General features: G+C 41.8%; 1 protein-coding gene across 1 annotated transcript in view; it reads left to right on the top strand.

The window, feature by feature from the left end:
• ANKFN1 (ankyrin repeat and fibronectin type III domain containing 1) overlaps positions 1–16,625 on the top strand; it is a 74,293-nt gene that overhangs the window by 52,198 nt on the left and 5,470 nt on the right. Inside the window, exons 8-12 of the mRNA XM_026654615.1 lie at positions 6,453–6,552; positions 8,023–8,155; positions 8,818–8,934; positions 14,186–14,401; positions 16,419–16,585. Of these exons, the coding sequence (XP_026510400.1) occupies positions 6,453–6,552; positions 8,023–8,155; positions 8,818–8,934; positions 14,186–14,401; positions 16,419–16,585 (733 nt within the window). The remainder of the gene's footprint in view (positions 1–6,452; positions 6,553–8,022; positions 8,156–8,817; positions 8,935–14,185; positions 14,402–16,418; positions 16,586–16,625) is intronic.

Raw genomic sequence — 16,625 nt, 5'->3', positions numbered from 1 at the left:
CAGAGGAAGAGACTGAGGCTCAGAGGTGAAGTGGCTATGAGTTAGTGTCACAAGCCTGGTCTCCTGACACTCAGTCCTACGTCAAATCCACTAGGTGACACCGCGCTCCTCAGGTCAAACGTTTAAATTTGAGGGTAAGCGTCTCAGCCAGTGTAAATCAGCATAGGTATATTGACCTCAATAGAGCTTTCCTGATTTACGTCAGCTGCCCTCTGAGTCCGTTTCTGCGGCACAGCTAAAGAATAGGACAGAATTTGCTCTCAGGCCATTTTTACCTGTGTAACTCCATTAGTTTAAGTGAGAGCAGAATCAGGCTCAGTGTTTAGTGGAAATTAAGACTAGACAGTAGTAGCGGTTGGATTAGAACACAGGCCTCCAGCCTTGTGCTCAATTCACTAGCCCATGCTGCCTTGGTGAGTGAGCATGAGCAATAGATCCATGACTGTGTAGATCCCACTGACCAAAACCTCCCTATATAAGGGGAGCTCTAAGGGCAGCAGCTGCGTAAGTGCTCCAGCATGATAAAGGAGGACTAAATTCCCCAGACTCCATACAGAGCTCTGCACAAAGCCTGGTTGTCAGGCTTTGCACGGAAGTCTGGAATTTGGCCTGGTGTGTAGAAAAGCTCACAAAAGCACCAGGAAGAATACATTGGCATGTACAGTGAGTTTAAGAGCTTTTGGAATTAGATCAGCTGTTGCTTTTGAACCTGCTCTGTGATATGATGAAATCTCCTAGGGACTTGCTTAGGAAGCTTTGCTTTCATATGTTTAATCTTCTGGAAAATCCTGATGATTACAAACAACAAAGTCGTCCATTTGTCTTCATAATACCATGCTACAGAATAGCGTAACCGAGTTACTACAATTACATATGTTCTGGCAACACTTCAGTTGTATTTTTAAGTGCTTTTTTTAATGTAGGATCATTGATTCCAAACAAATTCTGTGCAGGGAGAAGTAATTGTGTGGTGCTTTGTTACAAGAGACACCCCTGTCTTCTCTGAAATGCTTTCCAAATATTTTCTTTCTGGGACCTAGTTGTAAATATATTTTACTGGACAAGTCAGAGGTTAGTTTTTAAAAATATTTTAATAGTAATTTGTTTCATAAGCAGTAGGACCCATTTTTTTCATTTAGCAAAGGGGTGCGAGGGGGCTCTGATTTCATAGTGCATCATATTTTTAAAGTTTTTAGCTTGGACTAAATGCTTAGCGTGAATACGAAATAACAGGCCTGAGGGGGCTTTCACAATGCCATGGGTTGAGAACACCACACAAAACTATCCCGAGATTATACAGCCAGAAGGGACCATTATGACCATCCAGTCTGACTTCTGGTATAACTCAGGCCAGAGAAATACACTCAGTCATTTCTGCATCAAGCCCATAACTTCTCTTTGAGCTAGAGCATCTCTTTTAGAAAGACCTCCAGTCTTGATACAAAGACTTGAGGTGATGGAGAATCCACCACATTCGTAGGCAAGTTGTTCCAATGGTTAATTGCTCTCACCGTTAAAAATGTACGCCTTTTTTTTCTAGTCTGAATTTGTCTAGCTTCAGCTTCCAACCACTGGATCTATTTTCACACGGTGAATTTCAGCCCCATGTGCCACGTCAGTACAAGGGCTAGGCACTGCTTATGCCCTCAAATGGGGGTAAGTGGGATCTGAGTACTGAATAGGACTTTTGCTGACCCTCTTCATGGTTGAATTTCACTCTAAATGAATATAACTTTTATGGAAACCCCTGGCCTCATTGGGTTGGAGGCTCCTCTGATAACAATCTGACACTGGTGTAATTCCATCAACATCAAAGGAGTTACTTCTCATTTATACCAGTTGGGAGAGAGGTACTTGCTTCTGCAGTGATGGGACAATAGACGAGCAGACCCTTTCCATCCACATGTTCTTCCTTGTCAGGAAAACAGAACAGAGCGAGTAACAGAGATTCCTTTAGAGACTGGTGCCATTATCGTACACTGGAAGCCTGGGTGCAGTTTTGCTCTTATGCCTCCACAAATCTATGTATGTTGCTTTTTTAAATATCAGTTGCATTTTCCATTATTTGGTGGACAACAAAGAAACATTTTGACATCCTGCCTAAAGAAAGAAAAACTGCCCATGTTATCAATTTACGTTGGTAGTTAATTGCTTAGCACGATCCAAATTTAAATGTTTCTGATCTCAATCTAATAACTAGCAATTCCCTAATTTCTGCCAGTAAATGTTTGTGCTAAGGCTTTTGTTAAGAGAGCTCATAGCGTGGTTGTCTTATCATTTATTAATGTAGACTTGCTCTGCTGCTACTGATATTTTACTATTCGCGGCACTCCATGTTATTTATTAGTTAATTAAATAACAGACTATTAAAATTCCATTTCCTCTGAATTCAAATTATCCTCTAATCCCAGCTCCACATTGCTGGCTTCTACTTACAGAAGATTGTAAAACAAAAGCGAACAACAATGTGGGAAAGTTTACAGTCTTTTATATAGTTTTACATTATTTCTTTTGCTGTTGGCATCTAAGAAGCTGTGGACTGAATCCAAACCACTGAATAGTCCAATAGCATGTATGCTCACTTTAAATGTTCCCTATTATTTCAGTGCTATAATCTCTGGGCGTTTTATGTGGAGTTATGTTGCTTTGCCTGTAGCAACTTAGCTCCCCCATATACAGGAGAGAATCTAATTTACATAATTAGGATGGAAATGGTATTGCTAAACTGGTTTTACTCAGGGAGAAGAGGAAGCATGATCCATGAGCTTTAACACAGTGTTTGGTTTACATTATGGAGATACACTGAAAGACACTCACAGGGAAGTAATAATGATCCAGGACAATGTTTTCCAAGTATTGTCTTTCTCCGGGAGGGCAGGCAGAACCCGTATTGGAAGGATGTAAACACTGAAGAGGGCGTCAGGGGTGTTACTTGGAGTAATGGAGTAAAATTAAGGAAAAGTAAATTCATAGAATCATAGACTTTAAGATCAGAAGGGACCATTATGATCATCTAGTCTGACCTCCTGCAAATACAGACCACAGAATCTCACACACCCACTCCTGTATCAAACCTATGTCTGAACCATTGAAGTCCACAAATCATAGTTTAAAGACTTCAAGATGCAGAGAATCTTCCAGCATGTGACCCATGCCCCACTCTGCAGAGGAAGGCGAAAAAACCCCAGGGCTTCTGCCAATCTGCCCTGGAGAAAGATTCCTTCCCAACCCCAAATATGGCGATCAGCTAGACCCTGAGCATGTGAGCAAGACTCACCAGCCAGACACCAGACACTAGCCACTAGCCAGGATCTAGAGAGGTCATGAGAGAAGGAATAACCCTAGTTAAGGCACTGGCGTGGGAGACAGGCTTCAATGCCTGGCTTTCCTTGAGCCACTCATTTAATCTGTCTCTGCCTCAGTTTCTCATTCTCGGTAAAACAGGGATAATAATCCTTCCTTTGTCTTGACTATTTAGATTGTAAACTCTCTGGGGCTAGAACCAACTCTTGTGTGCAGTGCCTAGCAAGTTAGGGCCTCTAGCTGCTACTGCAATACAAAGAATAAGAAAACATTACATAATGGGAGACCTAGCTGTGAAATGATTGCTTAGATTACTCTTCTCCTGGCTTCCCTCCACCTCCTGCATCTTGTCTCTGATTGTAGGCTGAGGTGTTTAAAAGCACTTAATGTTGGCCTAACTGTGCTGTCACTGATTTCAACGGGAGCGGTGTTACACTAATGCTGAATAGAGCCGGTTGGGAATTTTTCAGGAATGCTTTTTTTTCTCATCAGAAAATGCCAAATTTGTCAAAACTGAAACTTTTTGCAGAAACTTCTAGGTGTTGATGAAAAATTTGTCAGGACGTTTTCTCAGGCTCATGTTGGAATTTCTGGTCAAAATGGGAGAGTGAGAAGAAGGCGTTGGGGGAGGAAGGAGAGAGAGTGGGGGCTGAACAACCCCTACCCTTGAATAAGAATGGCGCCAGGGTTTTTGGCGCCCTAGGCGGGGGTCCTTCCGCGCTCCCGGTCGTCGTCGGCAATTCTGCGGCGGGGGGTCCTTCCGCACTCCCGGTCTTCGGGGCACTTCGGCGGCGGGTCCCGGAGCGAGTGAAGGACCCACCGCAGAATTGTCGCCGAAAACCCGGAGAGCGGAAGGACCCCCCGCCGCCAAATTGCCGCCAAGGGCGGCAAAATGCCGCCCCCCCCCCCAAATCCTGGCGCCCTAGGCAAACACCTAGGTCGCCTAAATGGAAGCGCCGGCCCTGCCCTTGAATAGCCATTAACTCAGTGGTTAGGGACTTAGCTGGGATGTGGGAGTCCCAGGTTCAAATTCCTGCTCAAAATCAGGCAGAAGAAAGGGCAACAACCTCAATTTTTTTCACAATATGAAGTTCTTGTTTTCCAGCCAGCCCTGATACTGACTATTTTTGAAAATCCTATCCATAAATTCTTTGGAGATGAGATTGTTTTACAGTATGGGACAGATTTCACTACCTGTACTCATGGTGAGTAGCAGCTTACTACCCACGTAGTCCCATTCAAGTCAATGAGAATACTTGTGTAGTAAGCAGCTACTCAGCATAAGTAATGGGGGCAGTATCTGGCCCTGTGTCTTTGTAGAGCCTGGCCCAGTGGAAGCATGATCTTGTTGGGGTCTTTATGCACTAATAAAATACAATTAGCAAAGAATAAATAATGATAAAAGGAATAATCTTCCAAGGGAAGAACTTAGCTTGAGACATCTAAAACTAGACCAGACATTGCACTGGAGACAGTACTATTGAGAAGAGTTTTGCACTGGAAAGAGTATGGATTTGATGACCTAATAAGTTTTTCCCATCTCTGAACAGTAGCATTGCATAATAAATTCACCTCACTTGTTCTCTTTGCGTTTGCTGTTTGGCAGAACAATAATTATGCTAACAATGTACCTTCTTTCTGTGGTCTTCAATGTGCTAATTATGGTGCAAATTTATTCGTCATTTTAAAAAATGTTGAACACTTCCACAGATGGGGTTTTGACAAGAACAAATTTAAATGTTCAGACTTAGAACTTGTTAAGAAGACACAGTCAGACACCTCCTATTTAGCATTAGAGGCACGAGGAAAATGAGAATATCCAAGGAGACTGATTAGCTACATGCAACAAACAGTTTTCTGCAAAGAGTTGGCAGGATAATAGGCTTTTCCGACACAGAAGGGTTAACCTACAAATGTATTGGAGGTTCAGTCTAGATGCTTATCCAGACTTCATCTAATCAATCAGAACGTCTTGATCCTTTAAAACTGAACTGTAATTTCACACAATTCCCATTTTCTGCCCTTCTTTCTTTCCAGATCAGCCAGAAATACCATGAGACTTATCTCTCCGGGACCGATTCTCCTCTCTCTGACACCAGTGTTAAATAGAAGTGACTCCATGGAAGTAAATGGAGTTTCATCAGTGTAAAACCAGTTTTTAAAGCCTGCTCCTCTTGAGAGCCGCACGTAAAAAGCTATACACCAAAAGCAATATGCAAAGCACAACTTTTACTGGTTGTACAAAACCTGTGCCCAATGCTGCAAGTTCTTGAGTGCTATTTACTGGCATATCCTCTAAAACTATTTACATACATCTTTGGTAGAGCACTCTCATAACAGTTCCTCCCGACTCCCATTGGGAGTCTTTTTATTGGCTTCACAGGAAATCAGACCACTATTTTAGCAAAGACTCAAGAAAACTAAAAGCAATTTAACCAATAAAACATTAACCAAATATTTTAGAACTGCCGAAAAGGGTGATTTCTTCTGTTATCAGACCTGGTCCACCCATCGCTCTTTTACAGTCAGACACACTGTAGGTAGATTTACACCTCAGCTTGCCACGAACTAAGTATTCATGTAGACACTTACACTATCTTATTTAATCTTTTATTGATGTCACCAAATTGTTAATGTCTGGCGTTGCTTTTGTAAGTCTCATCCCTCCTTTCTAAGAGTTTAAAACCAAAACACGGAGGTCAATCGTTCTATTACTAGGAGCTTGAGAGTATAGATGGGCTCAAGTCACAAAATTTGGAAGCATCATAAAATTCAAGGGCGTTCAGATGTGGGGCTGTTTCCACCCGTTATAGTTATAGGGACCATTTGCAAAATTCAGAACCAGATTTTGAATGTCCTAAAGCTCAAGATCCATGGCAGTGGTTCAGGCCCGTCCGTGCTTGGGAGCAAACTAACAAGATTTTTTTCCAGATTTTGTTGGCATTAGGAGGTCATTTTAATCTTCCTTATCACCAACAGCATGAACACATAAGGAACGGGGATGCATTTCTGAAATGCTTGTCTGTGGATAGGCATAAACATACTGAAAGTAATGAGATGGGACGAGAAAAATGTTCTTTATATTTTACTGTATCCCTGAAGTTCGCACTCTGATTTTTTTTTTTGTTGGTTTTTATTTTCCATTTTAGAAAGTTCTAAACTACAGAATGCTGGTCGCAAGCAATCAGTCTCCAGGAGCCTGAAGCATCTTTTCCATTCTTCAAACAAGTTTGTGAAGACTCTGAAACGGTTTGTCATATATTTCATCTTCCCAAAATGCCAGTTTAGCTACAAATGAGAGCTTAGATACCAAAAAGACCACAACTCAGACATAGCTATGGACATGTTCTCCTGTGGCTTAAATTGCAGTAAATCAGACATAACCGTGGTGAAGTCCATGAAGGTATAAAAAACTGGGGTGGCTGAGTGGAAAATGAGGCTCATTGAGCCTGAGCCAGCACCCACTGAAGTCAATGGCTGTGGACTTATAACATCATGGAACCTTGTATGCAAAACCACAATACTGTTATTTAAATGTTTTTGACATGCTGGTTCTGTTGCTGCTCAGTAATGGTATTTTATTTGTTTATGACATAAAATGTAGGGCGTAGACAGCACATTTATAATACCCCTTCACCAGCAAGCAACCCACCTGAGAGGTCCCTAATATTTTTAGCTAGTTCTGCGACCTTGGTGACCCAGGCAGCTCTGAGCCTTGATGGTTTGGTTTCAGTAAATGAAAGTTGCCCACACTGGATTACTTCTTCTTTCATCACCAAGAGCATTCTGTTTGCTTTTTTTTCTTTGTATTTTGATAAGAGTTTTGATTCTTCCAAAAGTGCTCTCTGGGGTCTTTAAATTCCCTAAAGCGACTGGTTAATGTATGTAACTAATTACAAGAGTAAATATTGAAAGGAATGATTTCTATGAACAGTTTTGCAGATATGCTGGCCAAATTATACCCTGTAACGTTTATGTAAATCCATAATGCCCCTGTTGATTTCAGTGGAGTTACTCCAGATTTACACTGGTGTAGATGAGAGCAGAACTTGGCCCATTATTGGTACAAAATGTTAACATGCACATTGATTTCAGAAAACATAATGACCCCAATCATGCACTATTTACTCAGGCAAAATTCCCGCTGAAATGGAAGTCAATGGGTTGTTTTACTTGAGCAAGCTGTGCAGATCAGCGTCATAGATAACTACATTGTGGTAGTTTCCTTTATTTGGAGCAATACATTTCCTATGCACATTTTGCAGGAATCACTGCGTGAAGTTCTATGGCCTGCGTTAGGCAAGAGGTCAGACTAGATTATCAAGAGTGACCCTTCTAACCTTAAAACCTGTGGATCTATGCGTCTTTGCCTATCCAGGACACTTGTTGCTGATTTTGATAGCTATTGAGACTCTGGCTACGTCCTCACTACGGGGGGAGAGGGGGGTCGATTTAAGATACGCGAATTCGACGTATCGGAGCCGACTTACCCCGCTGTGAGGACGGCGGCAAATCGACCTCCGCGGCTCCCCCGTCGACGGCGCTTACTCCTACCTCCGCTGGTGAAGTACAAGCATCGATTCGGGGATCGATTGTCGCGTCCCGACGAGACACGATAATTCGATCCCCGAGAGATCGATTTCTACCCGCCGATTCAGGCGGGTAGTGTAGACCTGCCCTCTGATTGCTCACCTTCTTGTTTGTCTTTCTTCCTTTCAGTGGACTCTACATAGCTGTCATATTTTATTACAAAGACAACTTGTTAGTAACCAATGAAGATCAAATCCCAATTGTGGAAATTGATGACTCACACACCAGTTCCATTATGCAAGATTTTCTGTGGTTCACAAAGGTAACACGCACCTAATTTCATATACTGTCTCTCAATGAATGGTCTGTACCAGAAATTGCTCCAACCTTAGTATATTTGCAGAACAAAACATAACAGCAGTGAAGAAGCTAAGTACTTTTTGCTTGGGTTAATTATTTTTCCTTCTAGCATTTTTTAAGGGATAAATCCTGTCTAACCCATTGATGGGCATGGAAGGCACTGGCCAAAGCAGAATTCATTCACTGAGATGTCTAATCCCACATGACCCTATTTCCAGTTACTGTTATTTAAGGGCTTCTGGGGAAAGAAGGAAGGAGTTAAAGAACATTAACCACTGACCAGAAGTTTTAAGGACTGGTGTTTTGATTGTCCAGGATTAAAGACATCTTCACATTATTTTTGAACCCAAGTGGACACTGAATCAATCTTACATGAAAATTCACAGATGAACTGAGATAGGTGCATGCTGTTTATGAAATGCTCTCTTTCTGTAGCTAGATATGGTATCTTTCTCGCTCTCTCTTTCTCTCCAATCAATAACTATCCACTTTAGTACCACCCACAGAAACTCAAAATGAACAATAGTTACTGATTTTTCCAAAGCCAAATATGCTTTTATTTTTGCTGCCGGCTTTTCAAGCACTGAGAACAAAGGGGATTGAACTGTGACATATATTTTGCAGCTGTCTTGTATGTGGGATGATATCAGATGGCTGAGGCAGAATATGTCCATATCCATGTCCTCATCAACAGCACTTCAAGCCAGGCAAAAGATGGTTTCAGCAACTGCACAGTTACAGGTTAGTTGCATTGCATGTTTTCAGTCGTTAATTTAATTCGTGGTCTCTGAGGGAAGGTGCTGCCAGCTGTTCTCTGCCTTAGCACTCCCCACTGGCTCGTCCTTGGGAGTAGTGTTAACATCTGCTGTGAAGTGAGCTGCTGCACCTATATCTCCTGCTGGAAAAGAGTGATCGTGTAAAAAGTAAACCCTAGGAAAAGAAGGGGGAGGAGAAACAGTGACAGAAGAAGAAACAAACATAATGCAGCAAATAAATATCCCAAGTAAGTCCAAGATTTTGCAGGTTGGGGACACACAGAAAGAGAGCGGCCATCATAACCCTGAGATACATTACTCAAAAGCCGAGATGCCTCATATGGAAAAGACCTTTTTTATTACTGTTATTTGTATTATTGTAGCACCTATAGGCCTCAAGCAAGATTAGAGCCCCTTTGTGGAAGATGCTGGGCGCACACACAGGAAGAGACAGCCCCTGCCCCAAAGAACTTGTGGTCAAAAATGACATGGCAGACAAAAGTTTGGGAGCATTATTATACCCATTTTACAGAGACATTAAGGCTTGGATCTTCCAAGGAGCCCGAGGGAGTTAGATCACCAAATCCCATCACATGTCAATGGAAGTCCAAGGTTACATATGAAGTCTGTGGTCTGTGACGTTGCACTCTATATGATTTTATGAAAGTATGCTGATGAGTGTGACTATAACATAACTAAAATATGCTTCATGCGAAAGGTCTCTTGTAAGGTATCATTACAAAGCTTATAATCTACTGAGTGTGGTCATCCTATTTGTATAAATGTATCACTCTTCCATCAGAAACTAGAAATATGAAATATAACTCTGAGGGCCTATTGTAATTATTCAAAGTGTGGGCCATTAATGGTGGTTTGGAATCTTGATGGCTCCCATTAACCAGGACAATTGACTGTAGATGGCTCTGTTTAAGTCTTCCTGTATACGTGTGTGCTGGCAAGTGGGTAATGAAGTCTTACAGTGACATGTGATCATGTCACCTGAACTGGAATCCATCTTTAACCTGGTGCTTTTCCATTGAGAAGGAGGGGGTGGGAACCCAGAGAGGGACAAAGGATTCCCGCCTTATGCAAAAGATATATAAGTGGGTGGAACAGAACAAAAGAGGCAGCCATCATGAGAAATTCCCTAGCTACCACCTGAGCTGGAACAAGGGCTGTACCAGGGGAAAGGATTGTGCCCAGACTAGGAAGGCGTCCAGTCTCTGAAAGAAACTTATTGAAACATCTCTGAGGGTGAGATTTTATCTGTATTCAGTTTTATTACTGTATTAGGCTTAGACTGGCGTGTTTTATTTTATTTTACTTGGTAATTCACTTTGTTCTGTCTGTTACTACTTGGAACCACTTAAATCCTACTTTCTGTATTTAATAAAATCACTTTTTACTTTTAATTAACCCAGAGTATGTATTAATACCTGGGGTGGGGGGGAGAAGAGAAAGCCATGCATATCTCTCTATCAGTGTTATAGAGGGCAAACAATTTATGAGTTTACCCTGTATAAGCTTTATACAGGGTAAAATGGATTTATTTGGGGTTTGGACCCCATTGGGAGTTGGGCATCTCAGTGTTAAAGACAGGGACACTTCTTAACCTGCTTTCAATTAAGCCTACAGCTGTTAGGGGATGTGGTTTAGACCTGGGTCTGGGTTTACAGCAGGCTAGCGGGTCTGGCTCAAACCAGGCAGGACACTGAAGTCCCAAGCTGGGAAGGCAGGGAAAGCAGGGGCAGAAGTAGTCTTGGCACATCAGTTGGCAGCCCCAAGGGGGTTTCTGTGATCCAACCCATCACACATCCTTCCTGGCCATAGGCTTAAAGAATTGAATAGAGATTGTCAACAAAAAATTGATCAGCCACATCAATAAAACTTCCTTTTTCCCACTTTTTGTGTGATTTGTGTATGTAGACTGTAAACTCTCCGGGGAGGGTGGAGTGTCATGTGTACGTAGGGTGCCTAACACAATGGGACCCCTTTCTCAGTTGGGGGCTTTAGATGCAAACAATTATTGATAATGATAATAATCCTAGATCTCAGGAAACTGCATGATGAAATAAATGATTTACCTGGGATATACCAGAGCTGTCAATCTACCTAAGTATTTTTATGCTCCTCCTCACCCTCCCCCCCCCCCCCCGCATCCCAATCACCAGGGCATCTGAGTATCTCACAAACTTTAATGTATTTAGTGTATTTTACAGATAGGGAAACTGAGGCACAGAGAGGTTTGTTTGGGTTTTTTAAATGACTTGCTCAAAGTTACACAGAAAATCTAGAGCAGAGTCATGGAGGGAACCCGACTCGCCTGAGTCCCAGCTGGTGTGTTACCACAAGACCATTCTTCTTCCTATTCTAGGTCACTGCAAGAACTGAGTTTTATGGCATCGGGGACATTCTGGCACCTGGTGACAAACTAGCTCTGTGTGGGCACGATTAAGAATATCTTTATATTCGTTTTATATTTATCTACAATGAAAGCTGTACAAGAGACCAGCCTTCCCAGGCAGCCACCTGTCTTGGAAGGTAGCCCCCAAAATATCTACAAATGTCTGGAGTACACATCAGCTCCATCTTCGGGTGTGTCTGCACCAATCAAGGAGGGGATGTGAGTCCCATCTCAAGTTGAAAACTTGCAGGAGCTCTCATCAAGCTACTGTGCTAAAAACTAGCCGTGGCAATGTGATTGGTGGGATGGGCTAGCCACGCCGGGTATGTACCTGTTCGTGACCCTAGGCGTGTACTCAGGACAGCCAGCCTGTTCTGCAGCTCATGCCCCCACAGCTGCCATGTTAGCTTGATGAGAGCTAGCATGAGTATGTCTCCTCGATCTGGGACACACACACACACCCCAGCTTGAAGTGTAGACATACCCCTTATTAGAGGACCACCTATTTTAAGCAATAGATGCTTGTCAGCACTTTGAGTGGTCACTTGACAGATTTCACCATATTTGCTGAATGCCTCCATGTAGGTTGGCTAGCTTGGTTTCTGTGGCACGCATTCCTATGCTGAGCTAAGTTTCATTTTGCCTGCACGGATTGTCTTTAACAGACCATTGTTGTTAATACTCGCTGTAAATGTACAGAGACTGCACTTTGAGATACCCAAGATACTGTGCACATTGCATTTGATTTGCTAGCAGCAGTTATAAGAGATGAGCCGGAAGCATAGAAAGATAGTGTGTTTGTCCCTGTGGTATACTGCTCTGGTGGTTTTGTGGCAAATTTATCATCCTAAACATTTGTTCTGTCACTTTGGTCCGCTGATGAACATAGGACTATCACCAATCTGCCAACCTTTAGCAGTATGTGGTCTAATGGAATCCACCCATGAAGGGTCTCAATAAAGTTTATACAGTTGAATAAACTTTATTGAGGCTGTTTAACAGACTGACTCCATAGGAACTTAGGACACAGTGGGAGAGATCAGTAACAACACAGCTGGTATGGGACTGGATCAGTGGACTCAAAGAGACTGGGGATTGTAATTTTACCTGCTGCTACCATTAGACAACTAGAGCAAACAAAACATAAGTGATAGAATGCCATGCCAGGGGCACTCAAAAATGTTTTTTGCCTGTGTACTAGCAATATGTTCTTGAGTCATCATAGGCTCTTCCATTCTGTCTGCTGGGATTCAGTTCAGAATCTAGTGCTGTCAATAATCCCATTTCAACTGTTTTAATTAAAAATGGCAAATATATGACCAGCTTCTGGCTAGCGTACTGTCTCCCATCCCCTTACTGGACACATATGCCACTACGTACTGCAAAATCTACCCCGTGCCATGCTGCTTGGGTTAGGAGGCTAATCTTTACAGGCAGCAAAACTGAAGAGCATGTGGCAATATAGCCTTCTACAGTATGCCCTGGAGAGGGATACATAAAACTAAAATAGCTACTTAAAGCCACTTATAAATGACAGCCACTGTACGGACTACCTTGAGTGCTTAGTTTATAAACAATTTAATAATACAGATTATAAGTAAATAGTGCCTGCTAAGTGCAGATAAATCAACTCAGGATAATCTATCAGTACAGAATGTCATTAAATTAAAGTACAGCTACATACTTTCCTATACATACAATGTGCTACATTGTCAATTCAGTTTTTCCTTTTAAACAATCCCCACCCCTCACCAGCGTACTCTTGAAAACTCCAAAAATAATGAGCATAGTTTAAATGTTAGGCATTTTTCTTTAAGACATCTGGGAATCTCTTCAGTGGCTGTCACTGAAGTCAGTGTGCTCACATCAACAAGCTGATGCTTCCTATGTGGGAAAAGGGATTTTGACAGAGGTTAGTTTTGTTCTTTTTAATAAATTTCTTTAATCTTCAGATATTTTGCCAGAAACTTTTTGGCCCTGGCAGATTGTTAGGGTCTCTGCTGTTTTTGTCTAGCGCATTGTTGGTATTCAGAATAAAAGGGGAGGATAAATACCTCTCAAAAGTCCCTTTTGTCAAGAGACATCACTCATTTTAGTCCCAGATTTACCTGACCTGCATTCCGCACATATTTGGTGTCCCCTCACTTTTACTGCTGGAAATAATTTACATCAGAAAAAATAATGAACCTGAATTTATAGAAAGTGACTGACCCTAAAGGAGGGAATTCAACAACTTTTTAAGTTTCCAGAATCAGTCATTTTTGGGTCCCTTATATGACATCTTTGACACCCATTGTATCCCACAATCCGACCTTGGTAGGGTGGAATGTGTATGCAGCTCTTCAATCAGTATAACTCAGCTTGATTCCATTGAAGTCAATGGGAGCAGAGTTAGGCCCACACTGAGTGCTTTTGAAAATCCCACCCTGTCGTCACATAACTTGATGCGACTAGGACAAAAATTCTGCCCTGGGTTGTGTATGTGAATCACATTTCAATTTGGTCTTTTAAAAAGACCTTTTGTCGTAATGATCAGATTGATATTTGCCAGTAACCTCTTTCTACACCAGCTGAGGAATTGCCCCCAAATTCCACAATGCAATTCTCACACATATAACCCAGGGCAGAATTTTTCTCTGATTGCACTGAGTGATGTTGGACATAGGGTTGAAATAGCAGAAGTGCTTTGCATTGGCCTAACCAGCTCCTGCTGAGGTCAGTGGCAAAACCCTCATTTGAGTTCAGTGGGAACAGAGCTAGGCCTATGCTGAAAATGCCACCCTCCTGATGTGTAATGGCTAATATTGTCCTTTGTAATCTGCTTACTTTCTAGAACTTGCTGGGAACGCACAACTTAGGCAGAGTTTATTACGAGCCAATCAAGGACAGACATGGCAATATCCTGATAGTTACGATAAGAGAAGTAGAGACTCTCTATTCATTTTTTAATGGCAAATGGATGCAAATATCCAAGCTACAAAGCCAGAGAAAATCCCTTTCAACTCCCGAGGAGCCAACGGCATTAGACATCTTGCTCATAACGATCCAGGTAGCACTTTGCTTCACTTAATTTATGTTATTAATTTTTAAAAGCCTGTGACTGTGAGCATTCTTTATGGAAAAGTCATATAGGTTTTAGGCCCTGATCCAATGCCCATTACAATTCATGGAAAGGCTCCCATTGAGAGTAAAGTCTTCCATTGCCTTCAATGGGCATTAGACTGAGCTCTTAATATGGATAAAACTAATAGGGTTCTATAGAAATGACTTTAAAGACCTGTAGTATATATAGGAGACTGATATATTTTCTGTAGGTTTTTGGAACCATGCTATAGAATTGTATAGCGAGAGATGTAATTCTCTCTTAAATTCTGTAGGATGACTCTGAACAGCTATAGAGAAGCTACCATTTTCTATTATAGTCTATATGATTTTTCCATCAGAGGTTGATCACTAAAACCAGGTTTTATTTTTGAAACCAGACAAACTCAAGATTCTGGGAGGTGCTGAGGGCCCTCAACTCCCAATGAAATCAGCTACCATTGAATTATCTACAGACCGTATCCTCCCATCTGTTTTTATGTCATATTCCCAGTGGACTTCAGTGGTGGAATGATGCCAAGATATTGGAGTGATCCTGCAAGGTGAAGAGCACCCCCAACTCCCATTTAACATCTGTGAGTTGTCTGTGCTCAGCACCTTGCAGAACTGTGTCTATTAAAGTCACATCCTTCTATTGTCTCATGCGCATAGCTCATATCAAAGTCAAGAGAAGTTGTGTGTAAGTGACAGCAGGATATATCCTACAGAATGATTTATCAATATCTCTTATCCCTAAATCTAAGGGATCACCTCCTCATTGGAAATACTGCCAGACAAGTTATTGGCTTAGCTCTGTCTTGAGTCTCTTCGGCTAGATATTGACTACTGTGGCTAATTGTGATTTATGGTCATTTTCTTGGGTGGCGACTCTGTGCTTTTTTGCACCCGAAACTGACGGGTAATCATACATACACATTGCAAGGTTTGGGGTAAATTAAAAGATTTCCAAACGACAATAAAACATACTTGATCTGTGCTCGACGTACTGTATTAAATATGTCTTACAGGTGCAAAAAAATCCCAATCTGGGCAAAAGTTTTATATCCGGAAACGCAAAATACAGGTCTGATCAGGTTTCCACAGAGCTCCTAGTGGAAAAATTTCCCCCTAATGGTTTGCACATTCCTGTGTAATGCCCTCCCTTTCTTGTATTACATGTTGAATCATCATGCGGGTATTTTGTTCATGAAGTGCTCATGAAAATGAAGATCTAATTGCACTAGTTAGAGCCAAGCATAGCACTGGCAGATAATGTGATGGTTCCAAGGGTGAAGGCAGAGGGCCAGGTGGCTTAATCCTTACTCATTGCAGAGGGACACATTACTCAGGATGGCAGTCAACTTCATTTATTAAGGTAGTCTTTGGGGAATGCTATACATAGCCCTGTTAATGTCTGCTAGCTACAGCAAATAGAACATCGGTGCCAGTCCTTTCCAAGCTCTTTTTGATGATCAAGTTCATTGTGTTGAAAATACAGTGATTCATTTGACAATAAATTTGACTTTGGTACTATACTTGACAACCTGGTGCACACCGAAAAGTCCCCATTGATGTTAGTAGCTGTAGAAGGAGTTCACTGGAGACTTACTCTGCGCATTAAAGAGCCCTGAGCACAGATCAGAGAGGAGAATTTTGCTTTAGGACTGCAACATGCTTCTTAGTTTTGGACAGTTAGGGTTTTACAGCTGACTCCTACAAGCCGCTGAGCACTCTGAGCACCTGATCCACCAAAACATTTAAGCACGTGCTTAACTTTAAGCACGAGTAGCCTCAGTGCATCAAGCTGAACATTCCTAACTGCAAGAGGATTGCTGATGCGCCTAGAGTTAAGCATATGCTTACATGTTTTGCGGGGTTCAGGACACCCTTAAAGCAAAAGACCTGCTATAAAACCATTATCCGACCTCTCTTCTTATCTGTGGGAAAATAGGAATTTATATGTAGGAATGTTTCTGTTCGAACAGGACACACTTTTCTATCACAAAAGAAGCCAGCAGCGCCTCCCTCCTGGCTTGTATCTGGGTTACCTGAAACTCTGCAGCTCCGTAGATCAAATCAAAGTCCTTGTACTGCAAAAGCTGCCCAACATTCTGTGTCATGTTAAAATCCGAGACAACAGCAATGTTTCCAAGTAAGTGATTTTTTTTTAAATACTCGTTAGTTTAAGACAG

This window comes from Terrapene carolina, unplaced genomic scaffold (assembly GCF_002925995.2).
Source record: "Terrapene carolina triunguis isolate 2854851 unplaced genomic scaffold, T_m_triunguis-2.0 Scaffold192, whole genome shotgun sequence".
Lineage (NCBI taxonomy): Eukaryota > Metazoa > Chordata > Testudines > Emydidae > Terrapene > Terrapene triunguis.
This window is presented reverse-complemented; position numbering and strand designations above follow the sequence as displayed.